The sequence below is a fragment of the Sprattus sprattus genome, assembly GCF_963457725.1.
Source record: "Sprattus sprattus genome assembly, chromosome: 17".
Taxonomy (NCBI): Eukaryota; Metazoa; Chordata; class Actinopteri; order Clupeiformes; family Clupeidae; genus Sprattus; species Sprattus sprattus.
Genome location: NC_137915.1, coordinates 5,920,522 through 5,942,037, shown reverse-complemented (window position 1 = coordinate 5,942,037; position 21,516 = coordinate 5,920,522). Strand labels below are relative to the sequence as shown.

Below are 21,516 nucleotides of genomic sequence, written 5' to 3'. Positions count from 1 at the left end.
TCTCACTCACAGTCTCACTCTCTTTCTCTCTCCCACACACACACAGACACACACACACTCATGCACACACACATACACAATCATGCGCACACACGCACACACACAATCATGCACACACACATTCATGAGCACACACACACACACACACACACACTCATGCGCGCACACACACATACACACTCATGCACACACACACACACACACACACACACACTCATGCACACACACACACACACACACACACACACACACACACACACACACTCGAGTATTCCCACTCTTCCTTTTGGCATGCTGTGCTTATGGTTATGAAGGCAGTGTGACCTACAATGAAAACACACAAAGACTGGCATTGTTCTCTCTCTCTCTCTCTCAGGGTTTCTCAACTCCTGGGCCCGACAACCCAGTGACACTGGCGTCACTTACGGCCCCCCATTCTACTGCTGTCTAAGCTGCGAGGCATGTATTAGCCGACACTGAGCCCAATAGACTGGATTCAGGGACTGCTTTCAGAAACGGAGGCCTGTGAATGCAATCAGGAACCAGATGATTCTTTTTTTTAGGAGAGCGACAGAATTTTGGGTCGTTTTGATACCCATGTTTAAAATTAGGAATTTGCCAGCGTCGTTATGGCTGCAGTCGTCTTGTGTGTGTGTGAGTGTGTTTGTTTGTGTGTTAATAAATGCATATGAGCGCTTGGTAATGAGATGAATCAGGTTAGAGTTGGCTTAGAGTTTGGTCAGCTTCTTCTTATCTGAGGTTCTCTGAGGTTGAGAAACTCAGCTAAACAGAGCAGATGAATGTGCCCTTTCTGAAGAGAACCCCCCCCCCCCCCCCCCCACCTCCCCAGATATAAAGCACACTCAAATCAACCCCCACCCCCCACCCCCTCCTTTCCCCAGGAGCTGTTGGTCACCTGTCGGAACTTCCACTCCTGTTCATGCTCGGACTCCTTGTGCTTGAGCGGGTCTTTGAAGAGTACGTCGGTTTCCATGGGGACCGAGGGGTCAAAGGGGTCAGGCACCTGCTGTTGCTGTCTCTTCAGGGTGTCGTTGGACAGCTGGACTTTGTTTATGCGGAGGGCTGCCCGGTTGTCTCTGGCCTTTTGCTGGAGAGAGGGGGGGGGGGGGGGGGGGGAAGAGAGAGAGAGAGAGAGAGAGAGAGATATATAAAGGCAGAAAAGTGGAGATCTTAAGCAAACAAACTAACCAAAAGATATTTCAAAACAAACAAAACAACCAAAAGAAATATCAAACGAACAAAAAACAGCCTGAAGAGCAAAGTGCCGAGTTTAATGCCGAACATTAGAAGCTGCTGTGGTAAAAAAAATGGATTGGTGTATCTCCATTTTTAATGTGCAGACATTATGCACAAGTGGATGATGATGGTTGCAATTACGTTTGATTACAGTCCCAGTTATATTGGTGTTGTTTGTGAGAGCGGGTGAAATACAAAAGGCAAGGCATTGGCAAACAACCATCACTGTGCTTCCCCAGTGCCTTGTAAAGTTGACTTCAGTAAGATGAACTGAGACATCTGTCTGAGACTCCACTAAATCTGCAGAGTCTTCACTGCCGAGTGATCACTCGTGTTTATTATTCCGCCTCCTTCCCCTTGCTCTCATCTCCCTCTCTCCAACCTATTTTCTAAACAAGCAAACAGCCCATTCACTCTCGTTTGGTTTCCTTTGGCAACAGCTGCTGCCTCAAACACAGATTTTTTGTTATCCTCTGGCACAAGAGCCGTGCGTTATCGGACTGCCGACTAATATGCCATCTTACCACATAGGGCAGCCTCTCCTGAGAACTCGCCTTCCTCCAGAGCTTGGCGATCTGTTTGACTCGCGTGGCCCAGTCTGGGAGAGAGCGAGAGAGAGAGAGAGAGAGAGAGAAATCAGCCATTAGACACACAGATTTTCACCAAGAACTTTACTCAATTGGTATCTTTGAGATGACCAAGAAACTTAAATGACTGTTATTGTAGTTATTCAGAGCTAAATACTACCCTTGTGTGTGTCTGTGTAAGAGCGCTCTCTCTCTCTTATTGCAACAAGTATAATACAGTTAATTCAAGTATGTTTGAGAGATATCTGTTGTATAGTTACATTTACATTTACATTTAGTCATTTAGCAGACGCTTTTGTCCAAAGCGACGTACAAGGGAGAATTATAGTTGTCATTCCAGTTATATAAAATCATTGTTGACTAATGTCAACTCTCCAGGCGTATTCACTGTTTCTGTAAAACAATCATTGTTTTTCAACCCTCATGGTTGAAGACAGGTGAAACCAGAGGGAAAGACTTGCCTGGGAACTCCTCTGGCAGGTTGGGGAAGTTCATGTTGGTGTAGAGGACGGGGGCCACGGTGGCCATCTCCCCCAGGGTCTCCTCCTTCTCCCACTTGAGCGTGCTCCTCTGGGCGTTGGACATGGTGTCGGCCTCGGGCTCCGGGGGGGCCATGGGGCCCGGTGCAGTTCCAGGGGCCCCAGAGGGCCACGGCCCCGCCATGTCTCCTCCCATCTGGCCAAAGTTTTTCTCCCTATGGGTGGAGGAAAAATAACAATGTTATTCAAATGTTAAACCAAGTTTTTCTCCCTTAAGTAATTATAGTAATAAAAATAACAATGACAAAAAACTGAAGAAAAAGATATCACACTTCATCTGTAAAGGGTTTTATGGCTGAATGTTAAGGTACTTGAAAGGGATAGATTTCTGTTCCCTTTTACTAAGGGGTCTGCTTGGGGCTGTGTGTGTTACCTCATGTTGTCGGGGAAGGGCATCCTGTGGAGAGGGGAGAAGTTGCCCTGGCCACAGGGTCCCGGCACGGCAGGCATCATGGGAGTTTGCGGGAAGGCGGGATTGGGTCCCATCATGCCGTTCATCATGGGCATGCGAGGAAACATTCCTGATAGTGAGGTCGAAAAAAGAAAAAAAAACAGAGTGCATGTGTAAGAGATGACTGTGCTCAATGTGGTTTACGTGTGTGCATGTGCGTGTGCGTGTGTGTTTGTGTGTGTGTGTGTGTGTGTGTGTGTGTGTGTGTGTGTGTGCATGTGTGTGTGCGTGTGTGTGTATGTGTGTGTGTGTGTGTGTGTAAGAGCCGAGTGAGCTTGGCTGCATTGGCTCCTGATTGGTGCAATCTACACCCGGGCGAGTGCATTAGGAGCTCAGGAATCACAACTCATCTCCTCCTCCTCAGTCCTGGCTCCCGACGCCAGCAGTCCCTCAGACCCACGGCCCTAAACCAGGACTGACTGGAAGGGATACGCCGGCAACGCTATCCTCTCTCCTCTGGTCCAATCCAATCTCTCTCACATTAGAGTCAATGAGGGAGAGAAGATGAATACGAGAGAGAGAGCGAGAGCTTTCCTGCTCCAGTAATCAGTAGGAACTTCTTCTACAGATTTTCCCTGTAGTTATTATCTTCTCTCCTCCGTGCTACATATCTAATGAAACACCCCCTTCCTCAAACCTCATCCAACTTGAGTCCTAATGCGTATATATCCCCTCTCTGTGTCTGCGGTTGGTTAAAGTCAGTGAGGACGACCATTGTGCTTTAGATTAGATTAGATTAGATCAGATTCAACTTTATTGTCATTGCACAGAGTACAAGTACTGAGCCAACGAAATGCAGTTTAGCATCTAACCAGTAAGTGCAAAATAGCAATAAAAGTGCAGAGTATGTGCAAATGTAGGGTGGACTAAGTGTTGCGGCTGGCATTGCTGTACCTGAGTTCTGCAGAGGCATGCCTGGCCCCGAGGCACTGGGGAGGGAGTTAGGCATGGGAAGATGGGGGAGAGACGGAGGCTGGCTTGTGGTTGGGCTCAGCACGGCAGTGAATAGATCCTCCACGTCCTTCCCCTCCAGCTCTGTAGGGGGCGACAGTGCATTTCAGACTTGGCAGGTCTACAGTCTCCCTCCTTTCACCCTCCCCCAAAACACAGGGTTCATAGAGGGACAGATAAACTAAGAGGGAAGCGCTACACTACAAAGTAATAATTGGTTACCTCTGCTTTTATCTTGACGGCTACTTTCCTCGACATTCTTCTCTGACTAACTAACCAGTTCATTTGACAAATGTGTTCATTAAGTGATTTGAATCACTACAATCACTCTTCAGCTATTTAACTATGCTGTGTCATTGAGGAAGCAGTCATTGTTCTTAGACCAGTAATTCTACTAACCCTATTTCCATTTGACTATAAGATGAGGCATACATCACGTGGCAGATAGGTAATCTGAAAACACAAACCTGGAATTTTGTAGAGCTTGCTGAGAATAGCCCCTGAAAATGAGAAGAAAAAAAGAAAAAATGACAACATGCCACAAAGTCTAAGTCTAAAGCCAACTGTATAGATCAGCAAGTATGTTGGATACACAGATACAGAATCATTCCCTTTGACATTTTACAGCACAATTTCTTTTTGTGTAGACAGGGTGATGTTGAAGGGGCTTCTGTGAACTCCCTGTGGCCATGTCTGAGGCCATGAAAAGCACTTCTGAGATCAAGCTGCCGTTCAATGTTTCAAACCCTAAAGAGACTGGTGGGGTTGGGGGATTTCTTGGAACCATCTCACAGCACTTCACGTTTGGCCATGCAGGCTTCTGTACCCTGGTCATATAGGCAAAAACAAGTGTCCCCAGTGGCAGAGCCCTCTAAAGAAGACACATCGGAGCGGAGACACCGTAATGTATTCTTTAAAAAAAACGTCTCTGATGAACTTTTCTCCCATGAATTTTAATTGGCCCAGACAGCTCAGAAGTGGTGGGAACACTCGTCTTCTGAATCCGCTCAAAAAAAAAGCCATTCTGATGCTAGTCAAGATCATCAAAAGAGAGCAGGTTTGTGACTGGTGGTCCTCACCGTCCGTCACCATCTTGTCCAGCTCTGGACTCAGGATGGCGTCCAGAGTCTCTTCCTGTAGAGGACGGGAGCCACGGTGGGTGGGGCCTGAGGGGTGGTGGGCGGTGGCCGAGGGGTCGTCTGAGAGACCCCCAATGTCCAGACCAGCTAAAGGGGGGTGGAAACAGGTCAGCCATCAGTGTTGTTTGTGCGTGCGTATATGTGTGTGTGTGTGTGTGTGTGTGTTCATTTTATTTGGCTCAAAAAGACTTGGATTTCTGCCAAGCTAGCCTTGTCAAGTCTACCCTACCCTTCTGGCCTCCCAAACAAACAAGGAAAAGGAAAGAAAAAAAGAGAGACAGATAAACACTTCACGTCACTTCTAAGAGGAGTAAATCACAGCTGACGAGCAATTTATTTTCAAACTGGATCTGAGAAAAAGAAAGAGAGAAAGAGAGAAAGAGAGAAAGAGAGAGTGCCAGTCTCTAATGTTGTGGTGAAATAAGCTCTCTTTCTCTCTCAGCTCTCGTTCCCCCCCCCCCCCCCTCCTCTCTTTTTTCTTCCATGACTCCATTTTCCAAGAATAACAGGAACCTCATTTGCGTTGCCTGCTCAAGCATGTAGAAAAAAAGAAAAAAAGTACCCCATCGAAAAATAGCCAAACTTTCATCATCTCATATCCTGTCCCATTGTGAAAAAAAAAGACGATGGCTTAATCAATGCTTAAACACAAGAAAACACAGTAGATAACTGCCATGAGTAATCATAATAAGCCTAGTCCTTGACTTCAAAAGACAGAAAAAGGGGTCCAGCCTTGATGGATCGGAGTCTGAGAGGGCGCCACGGTGACCTTGTCACCGAGTACTTGATGATTGCACTCGAGTAACGAACGTCAGAGACGCCACAAAAAGAGTGGAGTGGAGTCTTCGCTCGGCCACGTTTACAAAGCAAACATTTGCCTCAGCACTTTTATTTGATGAACGGACAATTCTCAGTGTATTCCCATGGATATTCATTAATGGACAACCAGCCAGCCGCACACACACACACACACACACACACACCCAACCCCTGGCCCCCACTGTGACATGTTTGGGAAATCAAACCTGCTGACCTTGTTAACCTGACCCTTTCTTTCCCCTATCTCTCTCTCTCTCTCTCTCTCTGTTCACTCTTTCTATTGCGCTCTCCTTTCGTCTACTCTAGTTTCTTTTGAGAAGAAGATTAGCTCAAGTGCTCACAAGAGGCCTCTCGAATAGGCACCCTCTTAATTTACAACTTTACACACACTGTGCAGGGAAAAGCTGCCCAACGGCTTTCCTTAATCCTTACTGTTCTGGGGTCAGTTTTCAACTTTTTAACAGTGATCCGTCTGTCCTGCAACTATAAAGTTCACATCTCCCCCCCCTTCAACTGCCTCACTTTAATAGCACTTTAATAGCACTACATCAGCCGCCCAGAAAGCCCATTTGAGGTTTAGTTGCTGGAGTGGTCCAGGGTCCAGGGTGTACACCCACAAATGCTGATTGGTTCTGGAGTGGACCAGGGTGTACACCCACATATGCTGATTGGTTCTGGAGTGGACCAGGGTGTCACGTCACAAAATGGAGCAACCAGTCGAAAGCTTTAAAGGCAATACAGCACGCTTGCATGAAATAGCTGTAGAGATTCAAAAATAAGAGAGAGCGAGAGAGAGAGAGAGAGAGACACCAACAAAGGAAGGGGAGCGGAGGTGGAGGGAGAGGGTCATGCAGAAACTAAGAGTGTGTGTGTGTGTGTGTATGTGTGTGTGGTGGGGGCGGGGGGGGGGGGGGGGCGTGGGGGGTAAGGTGTTAGGTTGAAGTAGCCACGGGTCAAAGGTTAGAAGAGGTAGAGCTCTACTCCAAAAGACAGTCCTACTATGAAGGCTCTTACCGAACGGGGAGGAAGAGCGGTCAACCTGGAAAGGGCAGAAATCAAGACCTACGGGAACCCCAGCCAAACAAACAAACAAACAATACACAAAGAGAAAGCAAAACAAAAACAACAACAGAAACAGTTAATACAAAACAGAGGCATAAAGAAGAAGAAAAAATATCCAAAAGCATACAACCAAAATCTGAAGCATAAAGGGTGGCACATAGCAAACCAATATTAAAGAAAGCCAACTCCAAAAGATGCCATGACAAGCGTGAACGTGTGAAGAAAAAAAAACAAAAAAAAAGGGCCATTTCACAGGAAGGAGGATGCTACAGATATGAAATGGAGGTGGGTGAGTGAGTGAGTGAGTGAGCCTTTCAAGTCTGCAGAGAAGATGCCAAGCCAGGAGCCGACCTAAACTTTGCGACACTCAGGGACTGAATGTGTGTGTGTCTGTGATTTTGTGAGGGTGTAACAGAGAGTGAGTGAGTGAGTGAAAGTGTGTGTGTGTGTTTTCGTGGTGTGTGCTTTTTTGTGGTGTGTGTGTGTGTTCGTAGTGTGTGTGTGTTCGTGGTGTGTGTTTTTTTGTGGTGTGTGTGTGTGTTCGTGGTGTTTGTGTTTTGTGTGTGTGTTCGTGTGTGTGTTCGTGTGTGTGTTCGTGTGTGTGTTCGTGTGTGTGTTCGTGTGTGTGTTCGTGTGTGTGTTCGTGTGTGTGTTCGTGTGTGTGTTCGTGTGTGTGTTCGTGTGTGTGTTCGTGTGTGTGTTCGTGTGTGTGTTCGTGTGTGTGTTCGTGTGTGTGTTCGTGTGTGTGTTCGTGTGTGTGTTCGTGTGTGTGTTCGTGGTGTGTGTTCGTGGTGTGTGTTCGTGGTGTGTGTGTGTGTGTGTGTGTGTGTGTATGTGTGTGTGTACGTGTGTGTTCATGGTGTGTGTGTGTGTTCGTGGTGTGTGTGTGTTCATGGTGTGTGTGCGTGTGTGCGTGTGTGTGTGTGTGTTCGTGGTGTGTGTGTGTTCATGGTGTGTGTGTGTGTGTTCATGGTGTGTGTGTGTGTGTGTGTTCGTGGTGTGTGTGTGTGTGTGTGTTCGTGGTGTGTGTGTGTGTGTGTGACCTGTGTGTGGTAGGGGGAGCGGAGGGGAACCATCTACCTGTGTCCTGGCCTGGCTTCACCAGGTTCTCTGAGAGCATCCCCAGCAGGTCGTCGTCGGAGCCTAGCACCAGGTCCGCTAGCGCATCCTCCCCTACCTGGGCTGGAGATGGAGAGGATATGCACACGCCTGGGCTGAGCTTGGGTACCATCACACATCACAACACTGTGCTACCCTCACGGACATCCGTGACAGTATATCCTGATGCCAGCTATGACTCATTTATGGTCTTCCTGTAATTGCTGACTAAAGGAATGCTAAGGAATGTCAATTTGTGCACAATAACCCAATTCAGTAATATCCTTTTGATTATTTTCAGTAAGGCAAATTAATACTTTAAAGAGTGTCTTGGCTAATGGGTGAGAAATTGATGACAGACAAAAGAACTGATCTCCATTAGCTTTCTGTCTTGTTTCGGAGGTTAAAGAGTGAAACCAGAAGCAGACCAGTGCAGAGAGACAGGAAGAAAAAGAAAGGTAAAGAAAGAAAGATTGAGCGGGGGGCAAGGGGAGTTCAGTTAAGCCTTCTTGTGTCAGAGCGAAAATGAAGGTCACCAAGTTCTGGCACGAAAACAAGTTAAAAATGCTAAAATGCTAATAGCTACAAATGGCCGGGGTGATTGCTGCTCAAGGTTTGGCCCGACACTGTCCTGCCTGTCTGTCGGTTCTTTTCTGACTGCAGAGATTGCGGTCGTCTCTAGGTAGTAGGCCTTTAGTGTGCGTGTGTGAGAAGTGTAAGGTTATGAGAGTTCAACCCGGAGCTGTGTGGTAACTGAGGATGACCATCAACAGAAGTGTGTGTGTGTGTGTGTGTGTGTGTGTGTGTGTGTGTGTGTGTGTGTGTGTGTGTGTGTGTGTGTGTGTGTGTGTGTGTGTGTGTGTGTGTGTACACGCGTGTGTGTGTGTGTGTGTGTGTGTGTGTGTGTTCAAATGGGGCTGTAAGGTGAGGGTTGACAGAACTAAAGATGAAGAGGCATGGGGAAGTAGATGAGTGGTAAAAAACAAGAACGTGGTTCTCCCCTTCTTTGGCCTTCACCCAATTCCTTCCTCAGAGCCAAGGAGGATCGGGGTCACACACACACACGCACACGCACAGCTGCAGGCAAACATCTTCCTTTCTCCTCCAAAGACTCCGGAATATACACATGAGTAGTCCATAAAATATACCTTAATCTTTAAAAATTGCCCCTTGATTACAAGTGTGTCAAGTAGTTTTCTCTACCGTATAATCATTATCAATTTCCTTTAATCATATAAAAAAAAGAACGCCTCTAAAAGCCTTCAGAATTGGTCAAACCTCTGACAACAATAATCAATCCAGTAATCAATCAAGTCGAAGTGTTTCAATCAGACAGGATCCACTGCTGAAGCATCCAATCTCTGAACGGTCAATTTAGCTGTTCTGTTACCGACAACGAATCACTGCTCAAAATCACTGATCAAAATCACTGCACACACATGGAATATGCATCTGAAATTCTATAATAAACTAACAGTTCACAGTGGGGTTTGTTGATGTGCTACTGATGTTACTATGTGCAAACCCACTGGAGAGGGAGAGGGAGAGGGAGAGGGGGAGAGGGAGAGAGAGAGGGAGAGCATCCCCTGCATCGGCTATGACTGATGCGACCTGACAACTTGGCTTCTAGGGAGACGTTGTCGTGGTACTCGAACACAGACGCAGGGAGAAACTTGAGTATACGTGTGTGTGTGTGTGTGTGTATGCCTGTGTGTGTGTGTCTGTAGCTACTTGCACTGGAATAGAGGGCCTTACATTCTGTATGAATGTAGTCACGGGAGGGGCGGGGGAGGGTGGGGTTGAGCAGATACAGGAAAGGAAGGAATAAGAGAGGACAGAGAAGAGGAGAGTGACCAAAGGAGAGAGGGAGGAAGAGCACAGAGGTGTTTGATGGAAGAAAAGACAGAATAAGGAGAGCTAAAATCAGTAAAGGGGAACCATGTAGTTAACAGAGCAGGAAGCAGAGAAAGACAAGATATGTGAAAGATAGAAAGAGCGAGAGAGAGAGAGAGAGAGAGAGAGAGAGAGAGAGAGAGAGAGAAAATATAAGGAGGAAAGAGCCCAGACAGAAGACAGAGCCACGCTGATGGACATACGCAGTGTGCGGGTCTTGGTGGAGCCGGTTGCCGTGGTGCTGAGAAGTGGGTCGGAGGAGGGGTCCAGGAAGCTGCTGGTGGCGCTGGCGTGTTTGGTCTCGGCGAGGAGGGTCCCATGATCAGGGTCCACCAGCCCCGGCTCCAGAACCTGTCTGTTCTGCTTGCTCTTGTCCAGCAGCTCCTTCCCAAAGAAGGCCTCCTAGAGACACACACACACACACACACACACACACACACACCTTAGAAACAAAGTCTCCACAAGGACATGAAACATCTTAAACAACACGTAAAACACAAGTGATTCAGGATTTCGAGGGGTTAGTGGTATAATAATGAAGCCACCATTTTGTTCCTTTTTTTTGGCCATTGCCTTCCTATCGTAACCGTGTCCGTTATCGGACGGCGTGTGTTAACGGCAAGCGTTTGCGTTGTCATGTTAGTCCATTATTAAACCGAGCATATCAATTGTTGATCGATTATTAAACTTAGCATTTTGATCGTTGAACAGAATGGCCGGTGTTTGACACGGTCCGATAACTGACATAGCTACGCTATCCACCCAAAGTGAAGAGTTAAGTGCTTCTGCCTCACAGATACGTTTTTTAAATTCACATTAGAACTTCACTGAGCCGTCCTGGTGGCCCTTGTCATGCTCTGCCGCCAGCTCAAATGAAAGTCATTTTTTAATTAAAGGAGTCTTAAGTTCAGGTCCGGGAGCCTGCTGGGCTATGAGCTCAGCCTGCCGAATGGAGAACGCAGACAGGAGAGGCGAGGTGGGGTGTGTGTGTGTGTGTGTGTGTGTGTGTGTGTGTGTGTGTGTGTGTGTGTGTGTGTGTGTGTGCGTGTGTGCGTGTGTGGGGGGGGGGGGGGGGGGGGGTCCCCAAGCACCCAAAAAAAAGAGACAGTGAACAAGGCGGTCGGTCCCATGATGCTCTCTGCTACATTATGTTCCGAGTTTAGCGAGACGCTGACAAACCAGGACGTGAACATCTGTCAGGAGGCCTAGGGACCGCAGAGAGTGACGGGCCGCGACGCAACGCAGGGCAAATCCGCCCCCCCACAAAGCCCTCCCACCCCCACCCCACCAAAAAAACACGTGCTTGTGTGCACGCGTGCGCATGGCCTGTGCACACACGTACCTCATGTGCGCGCTACTTGTTTCCAGGCACTTGGAGCGTCTTTCCGACAGGCTCGTGCCCACGGAGGTGAGTACTCCCTACTGTGCTGAAACATTAAAAGCGTAATGCGCTGGGACGCTGAATCATTTATGGCCACCGTCGCTCCGGCAAAGACCTTTTGAGTTCCGTTCCCGGGTCTCGCTGAACAAACCAGTGGAGAAGTGACAGCTGGCGCGCTAAATGCATGGCTGCCTCCCCACCGCTGCGCATTACTGCCTTTCTTTTAGCGGTTGCAGGGCTAGCGTAGCGTTTCAGAAGGCTGCTCTTCGTTTCCAATATTATACCGTCACCACGCACATTTCATCTGAGCACTGCTACAGTGTGTCAGAGTCAGACATAAGTTTTAGAAGAACCCATGCCTTAAAAATGGGAATTATTCAGGGGTGGGGCCTGTCGTTATTGCAGGTATGAGGTAGAGAAGGAGGAGGAGGAAGAGGAGGGAAAGAAGGAGGAGGAGTTATGCCTGCAGGAGAGTGACAGGGGATACCTAGGGTTGGGGTTAGGCGGGGCTGTGGGAGGGGTAGGGTCTGGAGCCTTGACTGAATGGAATGGATTCACATCACATCCCCAGTGTGGTTTGGGAGAGGAGGGGAGGGATACCAGTACATGGAGATAGGAGGGGAACACCTCCTCCAGCTGGTTTAGGGTTAGGAGAGTAGAGTAGAGTAGAGTAGAGTAGAGTAGAGGAGAGGAGGGAGACCAGTACCTGGAGATAGGAGGGGAACGCCTCCTCCAGCTGAGTTTTCTTCCTCCTGTATTTCTTCTTCTTCTCCGGGGTCTCTGACGGGGGCAGCGCCTCATCCACAGGTGTGTCTGGCTCATTCCAGCCTGTGGGGAGAGAGCATGCTTGTGAAGGAGGAGGTTTGCGTGCGTGTGCGTGTGCGTGTGTGTGTGTGTGTGTGTGTGTGTGTGTGTGTGTGTGTGTGTGTGTGTGTGTGTGTGTACTAGTCAGAGTATGTACTGGCACTTAATCTTCTCTCCAAACAGAAAGAAACCCCCCTGTTGAGAGCTGTCAACAAATGTACAAACATGCAACCCACCAAGTCACACCTAGACACTTGCAGACATAGACACACACACACACACACACACACACGCTGTGTTAGGCACAACAAAGTGATTCATGGCCTACCGTCCTCCTTCCCCAAAGGGTTGTCGTTGAGTGAGCCTGATGAATCCTTCCTGCTCAGGGATCGTTTGGTTTTCCCTTGGCCCGTTCGGCTCCTCTGACGGACCATAAACCCGCCGATACCTGAAGTGTGAGAGAGAGAGAGAGATAAACAGAGAGAGATGGAGTGAGAGTGAGATGGAGCAAGAGAGAGAGAGAGAGAGAGATGGAGAGAGAGATGGAGAGAGAGATGGAGAGAGAGAGGCGGAGGAATAATGTGGACGTTGAGCAGACCAAACAGGAGCCTCAACCAGATTGATTAATGGAGAGAGGGATTAATAATGGGTCCCATTGACAGTGAAATCCTGGAATTAATCTCCATTCGTCACCCTGAGCCATGGCCAGGGGGGTCTGCAGCTGTAGCCATTCATCTTGCCAATCTTACCTCGCCTCCACTCTACTCTTCCTCTCCACTCTTTCTCTCCACTCTTTCTCTCTACTCTTTCTCTCTACTCTTCCTCTCCACTCTTCCTCTCCACTCTTCCTCTCCACTCTTCCTCTCCACTCTTCCTCTCCACTCTTCCTCTCCACTCTTTCTCTCCACTCTTTCTCTCCACTCTTTCTCTCCACTCTTCCTCTCCACTCTTCCTCTCCACTCTTCCTCTCCACTCTTTCTCGCCACTCTTTCTCTCCACTCTTTCTCTCTAGCTCTCCACCTCTCCCTCTCTCCAACTACGCTCTTGTCCTCTCCGCTCTAGCTCTCCACCTCTCCTTCTCTCCCTCTCTCCAACTACGCTCCTGTCCTCTCCGCTCTAGCTCTCTAGCTCTCCAACTCTCCCTCCTTTCATCTCCTCCCCGCTTCCCTCTGTTCTGTGTTCAGCATCAGGGCCGCTCCAGAAATAGGATCACCTGAGAAATGGGGTTTCTGCAGCGGGTGGGAAGGCGTATGTGCAGATATATTCCTGTACTCTTTTCTCTTCTCGCAGACCCTCTCGTATACACACATCCACACAAATATCCTCTCACATCAGGCCTGTTTAGGCACACACACACACACACACACACACACACACCCACCCATATTCTGCTTCTGCGCACGTACATGCAGGCATGCACACGCACACGCACACGCATACACACACTTCTTAAAGCCCATCTAAGACCATGCAAGAACGATTGCAATGGCTAAGCCACTTTCCACCAACACAAAGATCACTTTCCACTGCAGCCGCCCCACCCTCCTCCCCCCACAGCCCCTGGGGCCACAGAGCCACAGACACCAGGCTGAACATGTGGCTTTTTAATTTGCAGCTAAATAAAATGTGATTTATATTATAATGAGCACACCATGTCATAACAAGCCCATAATATAACTTGACATAAAACACAAGACTCACGCATTTACGGTCGGCATTTATTAACAGACCTCACTACCAAGAAACACAGTGAACGACTATTATATCCTCCCTCTCTTGTCCGAGCTATGACAAATGGGCTGTTATGAAAGCATAAGCTTGGCCCTTCCAAAATCTTACTGTAGCGTCATGATATACCTTGAATGGCAGGTCTGGGATCAGTCCCTAGATTAACTTCCTGTAGGTTTCCATGAGCTCCAGTTCTATAGATGCAGTTTGGGCTGATCTGGAATCAGTCCCTAGATTAACTTCCTGTAGGTTTGACATGAGCTCCAGTTCTATGGAAGCAGTTTAGGCTGATCTGGAATCAGTCCCTAGATTAACTTCCTGTAGGTTTGACATGAGCTCCAGTTCTATGGAAGCAGTTTAGGCTGATCTGGAATCAGTCCCTAGATTAACTTCCTGTAGGTTTGACAAGAGCTCCAGTTCTATGGAAGCAGTTTGGGCTGGAGGGGAGGACACGTGCTCAGGGCAGGTTACCAGGTTAAGGTAAAGAGCAGCGACTCCATGTCGGCCATTTGGGTTCACTGTCAATGTGCATATTTGTTAGCCAGTGCAGGGTCTCTGCTCTCTGCGTTCACCATAGACAGAAACATGGGAGCAACAGACCTGAATGCAACCTACCACACACACACACGCACTAGCACAGGCACACACACACACACACACACACATACACACACACACACACACACACACACACACTTTTCATCTGAATCTGAAGGGAGATTGCAACCACAATGGAGCTGATTTCCTTCCGAGCACCAGAAGAAGAAAGACTGCTCAGTAGCTCTACATCTGGAGGACTACTCCACTGACCAGAATCACTGGCTCAAAGATTGAGCGCTGGGCATTGTGTGCCAAAACAATCGCCTGCGCTTGCTCACAAAACACTAAAACACACCACTTACAATTGTATGAGAGATAAATGCGAAGTGAGCTGAAAGCGGACTGGGTCTGTATGCACGTCTATGTTATTGTGTGTACACGTGTGTGTGTGTGTGTGTGTGTGTGTGTGTGTGTGTGTGTGTGTGTGTGTGTGTGTAAGTGTTTGTTCGTGTGCTATGCTACTTCTCTGCAACACTATTTTTGTGGTCACACGCATTAGATGCACTTGAGCAGATAACATGACACCCCTAACATGAGGCAGGAAGACTAAAGCCCATAAGAGTAAACTGGGCCAAAAACAAACAAACAACATATGTAGTGTACACTGCACACCTACACACCAAAGACTGTGTCTGTGTCTGTGTCTGTGTCTGTGTCTGTGTCTGTGTCTGTGTCTGTGTCTGTGTCTGTGTCTGTGTCTGTGTCTGTGTCTGTGTGTCTGTGTGTCTGTGTGTCTGTGTGTCTGTGTGTCTGTGTGTCTGTGTGTCTGTGTGTCTGTGTGTCTGTGTGTCTGTGTGTCTGTGTGTCTGTGTGTCTGTGTGTCTGTGTGTCTGTGTGTCTGTGTGTCTGTGTGTCTGTGTGTCTGTGTGTCTGTGTGTCTGTGTGTCTGTGTGTCTGTGTGTGGGCAGAGTGAGACAGGCTGGGAGCTGCAGCTGCCTATGCGAGTGTGTACCCGTCAGTGTGTCGAGTGGAGATGAGATACACCGGGGGGAGCCTCATCAAGCCCCCCACTTTAAAAAAGCACAAGTAAATGGATCATTCCTTTCTGAGGAGATTACAGCAGAGATGGGAAGGAAAAGGAGTGTGTGTGTGTGTGTGTGTGTGTGTGTGTGTGTGTGTGTGTGTGTGTGTGTGTGTGTGTGTGTGTTACAGCAGAGATGGGGAGGAAAAGGGAGTGCTCTTTTCTGGAAGCTTCCTCAGTCAGACGGCTTTAAAGAGCACTGCACTGTGGGACGCTACTTAGGGTCCACGCCATTTCACAGTCCAGTGGAGCTGTCCTCTCCGATAAGTGCACCTCTCCCCCTCCCTTACAGCCCCCATCCTCTCTTTCTCTCTCTCTCTTTCTGTCTTGCACTTCTCTCCATCTCCCTCTCATTCACTCTCCTTCCTGCTCATTCTATCACTGTCTCTTCCTCTTACCTGGCCGATAGGGCTTCCTCTTCCTCTTCTTGTTGCCGTCGGCGCCATCCTCCCCCTTGGCATCGACCTCAGTGGGCTCGCGCTCTGGGCTAGAGTCAGACTTGCCCTCGCAGTCCAGGAGCAGGTCACCCTCTAAACACACACACACACACACACACACACACACACACACACACACACACACACACATATATATATATTAGATTTGGGTCCAGTGAAAAAACGGAAAAACAATAAATTCAACACAGAGACCTGTATGCACTCTCCTTCCTCCTTACACACACATTTAGGAGTGCATGGGAACATGTTAATACACTCATGTGGCAAGTGTAAATGGTCAGAAAGGCACACACACACAGACGCACACACAGACGCTTGAAACAGAGACACACGCACAGAGAGACGCACACACACACAGTCTCAAGCACACAGAGACGCACTCACACAGATATGGACGCACAGACGCACGCACGTAGAGACGCACGCACACACAGACGGACGCACACAGAGACACACGCACATAGAGACGCACACACACACAGTCTCAAGCACACAGAGACGCACTCACACAGATATGGACGCACAGACGCACGCACGTAGAGACGTAGAGACGCACACACAGACGGACACACACAGAGACGCACTCAGACGTACCCAGAGACGGACGCACACAGAGGCACATATACAGACGCATTTTCTTGTTCCAGTTCTCCTAATGTAATTTTAATGGGTGGTCCTCTTACCAACACTTGTGTGCGCATGGGTGTGTGTGTGTGTGCCTTTGTGTGTGTGTGTGTGTCTGTGTGTGTGTGCGTGCGTGCAAGCATTATCACACAGTCGGTTCATGGTCACACAGTTCTTGCTAGCTTCATGCAGTGTGGAAAAATACTGTGCGAGAGAGCTGGAGGGAGATGGAATGAGTGTGTGTGTGTGTGTGTGTGTGTGTGTGTGTGTGTGTGTGTGTGTGTGGTTGTGTGTGTGTGTGTGTGTGTCAGTATATGTGTGTCACAGTAGCTGCAGCAGCAGCGGCAGCGAACATGCTGAGAGCCCAGACCTTCAGATCAGCCAGGCCTCCAATCTAAATAAGCAGACTCCATTATACAACAGCCATTAGAGGGAGAGAAGCCCGTGTCCATTCACTGGCCTCTCCACTCCTGTGTTCCAAGAAACCCTCCTATCACACGAGCCCAAGCCTCCCATAGACCCAACGCCACTCAGCATGAATAAGTCATGAGTGTTTACAATGGAGGAATAACATATCACCCATATCATCATACGCATGTCTGCACCTGTTCGTCAGCATCCATCCATCTTTCAATCCATCCATCCATCCATCCATCCATCCAAATGTGGATGCTAGACCCTGGCAGGGGCAGGAGGGGGTTAAAACCATGGCCCAGTTCTTGGTTATTACCCCCTGCTTGCCCTCTCTCCGCTCTGCACTGATGAATAGGGGAGGGCAGTCATGTTGTTCGGCTGCCAAGGCGCCCCCCCCTCCCTCCTTCCCTCTCTCCCTCCCTCCTTCCCTCTCTCCCTCCTTCGGCTCAGAAATGCCAAGGCAGGTGTAATTTGCTGACTGCTGTTGCTGAAGACTTTCTTCCCTCTCCAAGTCAAATTCATTACATGGCTTCCACCCCCCCCCCCCCCCCCACCAGCTCCAACCCGTTTCCTCTCACTCTCATTTTCTTTAGCTTTTTTGCTCTCTCGTTGCCTTCCCTGCCTCCATATATCTTTGTCTGACATACACTCTCTCCCTCTCTCTCCCTCTCTCTCCCTCTCCCTCTCTCTCTCTCCCTCTCTCTCCCTCCCTCTCTCTCTACCTCCCTCTCTCTCTACCTCCCTCTCTCTCTCTCTCTCTCTCTCTCTTCAAATAGGCCAGACTCATGTGACAAACTTAAGATTTTCACGCTTTTAAGACATTAATTGGAGTGTTACTTTCACCAATCCACCTCGTCCTGTCTCATTTTCTATGTTTAATCTTCCCCTCCTTCCCCTCTCTCCTTCAGTTTCTCTCCACTTTGAAAAGTTCTGCTTTAATATCGAGAGGGCTTAGACGCCTTGAAGTTGCTAAATGTGTCCGTCGCCTTCTGACATCGCTAGTGGGGTGGAATCAAAGTGCCTGAAAGCAACATGCGGTCAAAGCCTCTCAGCATGGGGGCAGAAAATTGCCAACTATTATTCTGTGTGTGTGTGTGTGTGTGTGTGTGTGTAAGTCACTGAATGGGCACGGTGGAAATTTCTTGATCCATATCTTTGTCCAGACAACAACCAAACAAATGCACAAAATAACAAAGCTTTGTCCTCAAAACCCCCAAAACACACACACCACACACACCACACACACCACACACACCACACACACCACACACACCACACACACCACACACACCACACACACGCTCACTGCTCAAACAAACAAACAAACAAACAAACTGGGTAAACAAACACGGAGCCACAGAGAGCGGGTGAAGGCTTGCCTCGGCTGTCGTCGAGGTCCCCGTCTCGGGACAGCTCGGAGAGGAGGTCCGGTGGGGTCTGGAGCACGGCCACGCTGTTCTGGTTGATGATCTTCAGCTTGAGTTTGGGCTTGGGTCGGCGCCGCCGCTGGGCCGGGGCAGAGAGCGCCTGCAGCTGGCTCAGACCCGACTCGGTCAGACACACACCGTCCTGCGTGTACGTCTTCTGGTACTCTACTGGAGGGGGAGAGACGGGGGGGGGGGACGGGGGGGCGGGGGGGTTTGGGTCACTCATGGGTGTTCGTACTGAAGAGCTCTGTTCTGTTATGTGGTGATTAACAATAACATTATAATATAGGGACACTGGAACCAGGCCTTTTGAACTTCAAAGATCTTTGCCCACAGCGTGTTCATGTGTGTGTGCATGTGTGTGTGTGTGTGTGTGTGTGTGTGTGTGTGTGTGTGTGTGTGTGTGTGTGTGTGTGTGTGTGTTCATGTGTGTGTATGTTCATGTCTTTGTGTGTTCGTGTGTGTGTGTGTGTGTGTGTGTGTGTGTGTGTGTGTGTGTGTGTGTGTGTGTGTATGAGTATGAGTATATCTCAGCAAACAGATAAATCATTAAAACAACAGAACAAGGCAGCATGGCCCTTACCCGGCTCCTTCACTTTGGTGATGATCTGTGCAACTATGGGAGACTCGCTCCGATCACTGAGAGTCACGGTCACGCCACCTGGGTAAGCAATACAAACACACACACACACACACACACACACACACACACACACACACACACACACAAACAAACACCCTCATTAGTCCTGATGGCCTGCATATGGGAGCTATGAACGCCCAACCCAGAACGCCATGATTAACGGCGAGTCGAGGGGGAAAGAGCGGAACAGATTGCAGAGCGATTCGAAATTCCGACCATCTGCTTTTTTTTAATGAATCTCTCAAAAGCATCGGTGGTAGCAAAGCTTCACTGACCACAATGCAAGATCATTAGGAGGAACGAACAACACAGACCTATCCCTTTAAAAACATAGACCTATCCCTTTAAAAACAAATGATGGACGCCACACTCTATGGGAGGGTATTACATTACATGGAATCATCTAACGAGGGATCATGTTGCATTGGATCACAATGATCAATGGCCTGTGGCATCATTCACTAATTTACAGCCGGACGCCATAACACGCCGTTATGGCGTCCTTCTGTCCTTCTGATCACAGGACAACATGCAGTATGATCGGAGTAAAGCATGAAGAGTCCTTCTGAACAAAGAGCAACATGCAGTATGATCGGAGTAAAGCATAAGTACAGTACCTCAGCACAGAATACTTGTGAAACACCTGGGCAGAGTTCACTAATGAATACCTCTGGATCTGACCGTATGATTGAATATTAGGGTACAGGTGTTTGTGTGGTGTGAGTACTGGATCTGACAGTATGATTGGATATTGGGGTACAGGTGTGGTGTGAGTACTGGATCTGACAGTATGAGTGGATATTGGGGTACAGGTGTTTGTGTGGTGTGAGCACTAGATCTCAGTATGATTGGATATTGGGGTACAGGTGTGGTGTGAGTACTGAATATGACAGTATGATTGGATATTGGGGTACAGGTGTTTGTGTGGTGTGAGTACTGGATCTGACAGTATGATTGGATATTGGGGTACAGGTGTATGTGTGGTGTGAGTATTGGATCTGACAGTATGATTGGATATTGGGGTACAGGTGTGTGTGTGGTGTGAGTACTGGATCTCAGTATGATTGGATATTGGGGTACAGGTGTATGTGTGGTGTGAGTACTGAATATGACAGTATGATTGGATATTGGGGTACAGGTGTATGTGTGTTATGAGTATTGGATCTCAGCATGATTGGATATTGGGGTACAGGTGTTTGTGTGGTGTGAGTACTGGATCTGACAGTATGATTGGATATTGGGGTACAGGTGTTTGTGTGTTATGAGTATTGGATCTCAGCATGATTGGATATTGGGGTACAGGTGTTTGTGTGGTGTGAGTACTGGATCTGACAGTATGACTGGATATTGGGGTACAGGTGTATGTGTGGTGTGAGTACTGGATCTGACAGTATGATTGGATATTGGGGTACAGGTGTGTGTGTGGTGTGAGTACTGGATCCGACAGTATGATTGGATATTGGGATACAGGTGTATGTGTGGTGTGAGTGTCGCTGCCAAATGTGAGTCCCTGCCAGATGCGAGTTCGCATGCGCAAACACAAACGGTTCACGCATAATGTGGGTTTATTTACTGGTATATTTAATTGTGTTGTAAACGGTGACCAGCTAAGGCTCACCGTCAACATATGGGGCTGGTTTTAACGCATTATACCGTTACATTTAATTTTATATTTAATTGTGTTGTACATGGTTAACAGCATAAGGCTCAACGTCAACATATGGGGCTATGTTGTATTACTGTTACTAGTAATGAATGCACTGCTTAACTAATGATTCAATAAACTTGAAGCGTAACATCATAAACCTTGGTGGATTTCAAACGTAAACAAATGCGCTCGTCACCGCTTACAACACAATTAAATATACCAGTAAATAAACCCACATTATGCGTGAACCGTTTGTGTTTGCGCATGCGGACTCACATCAGGCAGGGACTCACATTTGGCAGCGACAGTGAGTACTGGATCTGACAGAATGATTGGATATTGGGGTACAGGTGTGTGTGTGTGGTGTGAGTACTGGATCTGACAGTATGACTGGATATTGGGGTACAGGTGTGTGTGTGGTGTGAGTACTGAATCTGACAGTATGACTGGATATTGGGGTACAGGTGTATGTGTGGTGTGAGTACTGGATCTGACAGTATGACTGGATATTGGGGTACAGGTGTATGTGTGGTGTGAGTACTGGATCTGACAGTATGACTGGATATTGGGGTACAGGTGTATGTGTGGTGTGAGTACTGGATCTGACAGTATGATTGGATATTGGGGTACAGGTGTGTGTGTGTGGTGTGAGTATTGGATCTCAGTATGATTGGATATTGGGGTACAGGTGTTTGTGTGGTGTGAGTATTGGATCTCAGTATGATTGGATATTGGGGTACAGGTGTATATGTGGTGTGAGTACTGGATCTGACAGTGTGATTGGATATTGGGGTACAGGTGTATGTGTGGTGTGAGTACTGGATCTGACAGTATGACTGGATATTGGGGTACAGGTGTGTGTGTGGTGTGAGTACTGAATCTGACAGTATGACTGGATATTGGGGTACAGGTGTATGTGTGGTGTGAGTACTGGATCTGACAGTATGACTGGATATTGGGGTACAGGTGTAT

The 21,516-nt window shown here is 48.2% G+C and overlaps 1 protein-coding gene across 1 annotated transcript in view; it reads right to left on the bottom strand.

The window, feature by feature from the left end:
* Nucleotides 1-21,516, bottom strand: part of kmt2ca (lysine (K)-specific methyltransferase 2Ca) — a 130,263-nt gene that overhangs the window by 25,934 nt on the left and 82,813 nt on the right. Inside the window, exons 22-36 of the mRNA XM_080855301.1 lie at nucleotides 18,837-18,914; nucleotides 18,206-18,421; nucleotides 15,729-15,860; nucleotides 12,310-12,429; nucleotides 11,884-12,005; nucleotides 10,000-10,198; nucleotides 7,886-7,987; nucleotides 6,758-6,805; nucleotides 4,865-5,011; nucleotides 4,253-4,285; nucleotides 3,729-3,869; nucleotides 2,757-2,904; nucleotides 2,306-2,538; nucleotides 1,782-1,855; nucleotides 917-1,108 (exon numbers count right to left, since the gene is read on the bottom strand). Coding sequence (XP_080711427.1) covers nucleotides 917-1,108; nucleotides 1,782-1,855; nucleotides 2,306-2,538; nucleotides 2,757-2,904; nucleotides 3,729-3,869; nucleotides 4,253-4,285; nucleotides 4,865-5,011; nucleotides 6,758-6,805; nucleotides 7,886-7,987; nucleotides 10,000-10,198; nucleotides 11,884-12,005; nucleotides 12,310-12,429; nucleotides 15,729-15,860; nucleotides 18,206-18,421; nucleotides 18,837-18,914 — 1,985 coding nt within the window. The remainder of the gene's footprint in view (nucleotides 1-916; nucleotides 1,109-1,781; nucleotides 1,856-2,305; nucleotides 2,539-2,756; nucleotides 2,905-3,728; nucleotides 3,870-4,252; nucleotides 4,286-4,864; nucleotides 5,012-6,757; nucleotides 6,806-7,885; nucleotides 7,988-9,999; nucleotides 10,199-11,883; nucleotides 12,006-12,309; nucleotides 12,430-15,728; nucleotides 15,861-18,205; nucleotides 18,422-18,836; nucleotides 18,915-21,516) is intronic.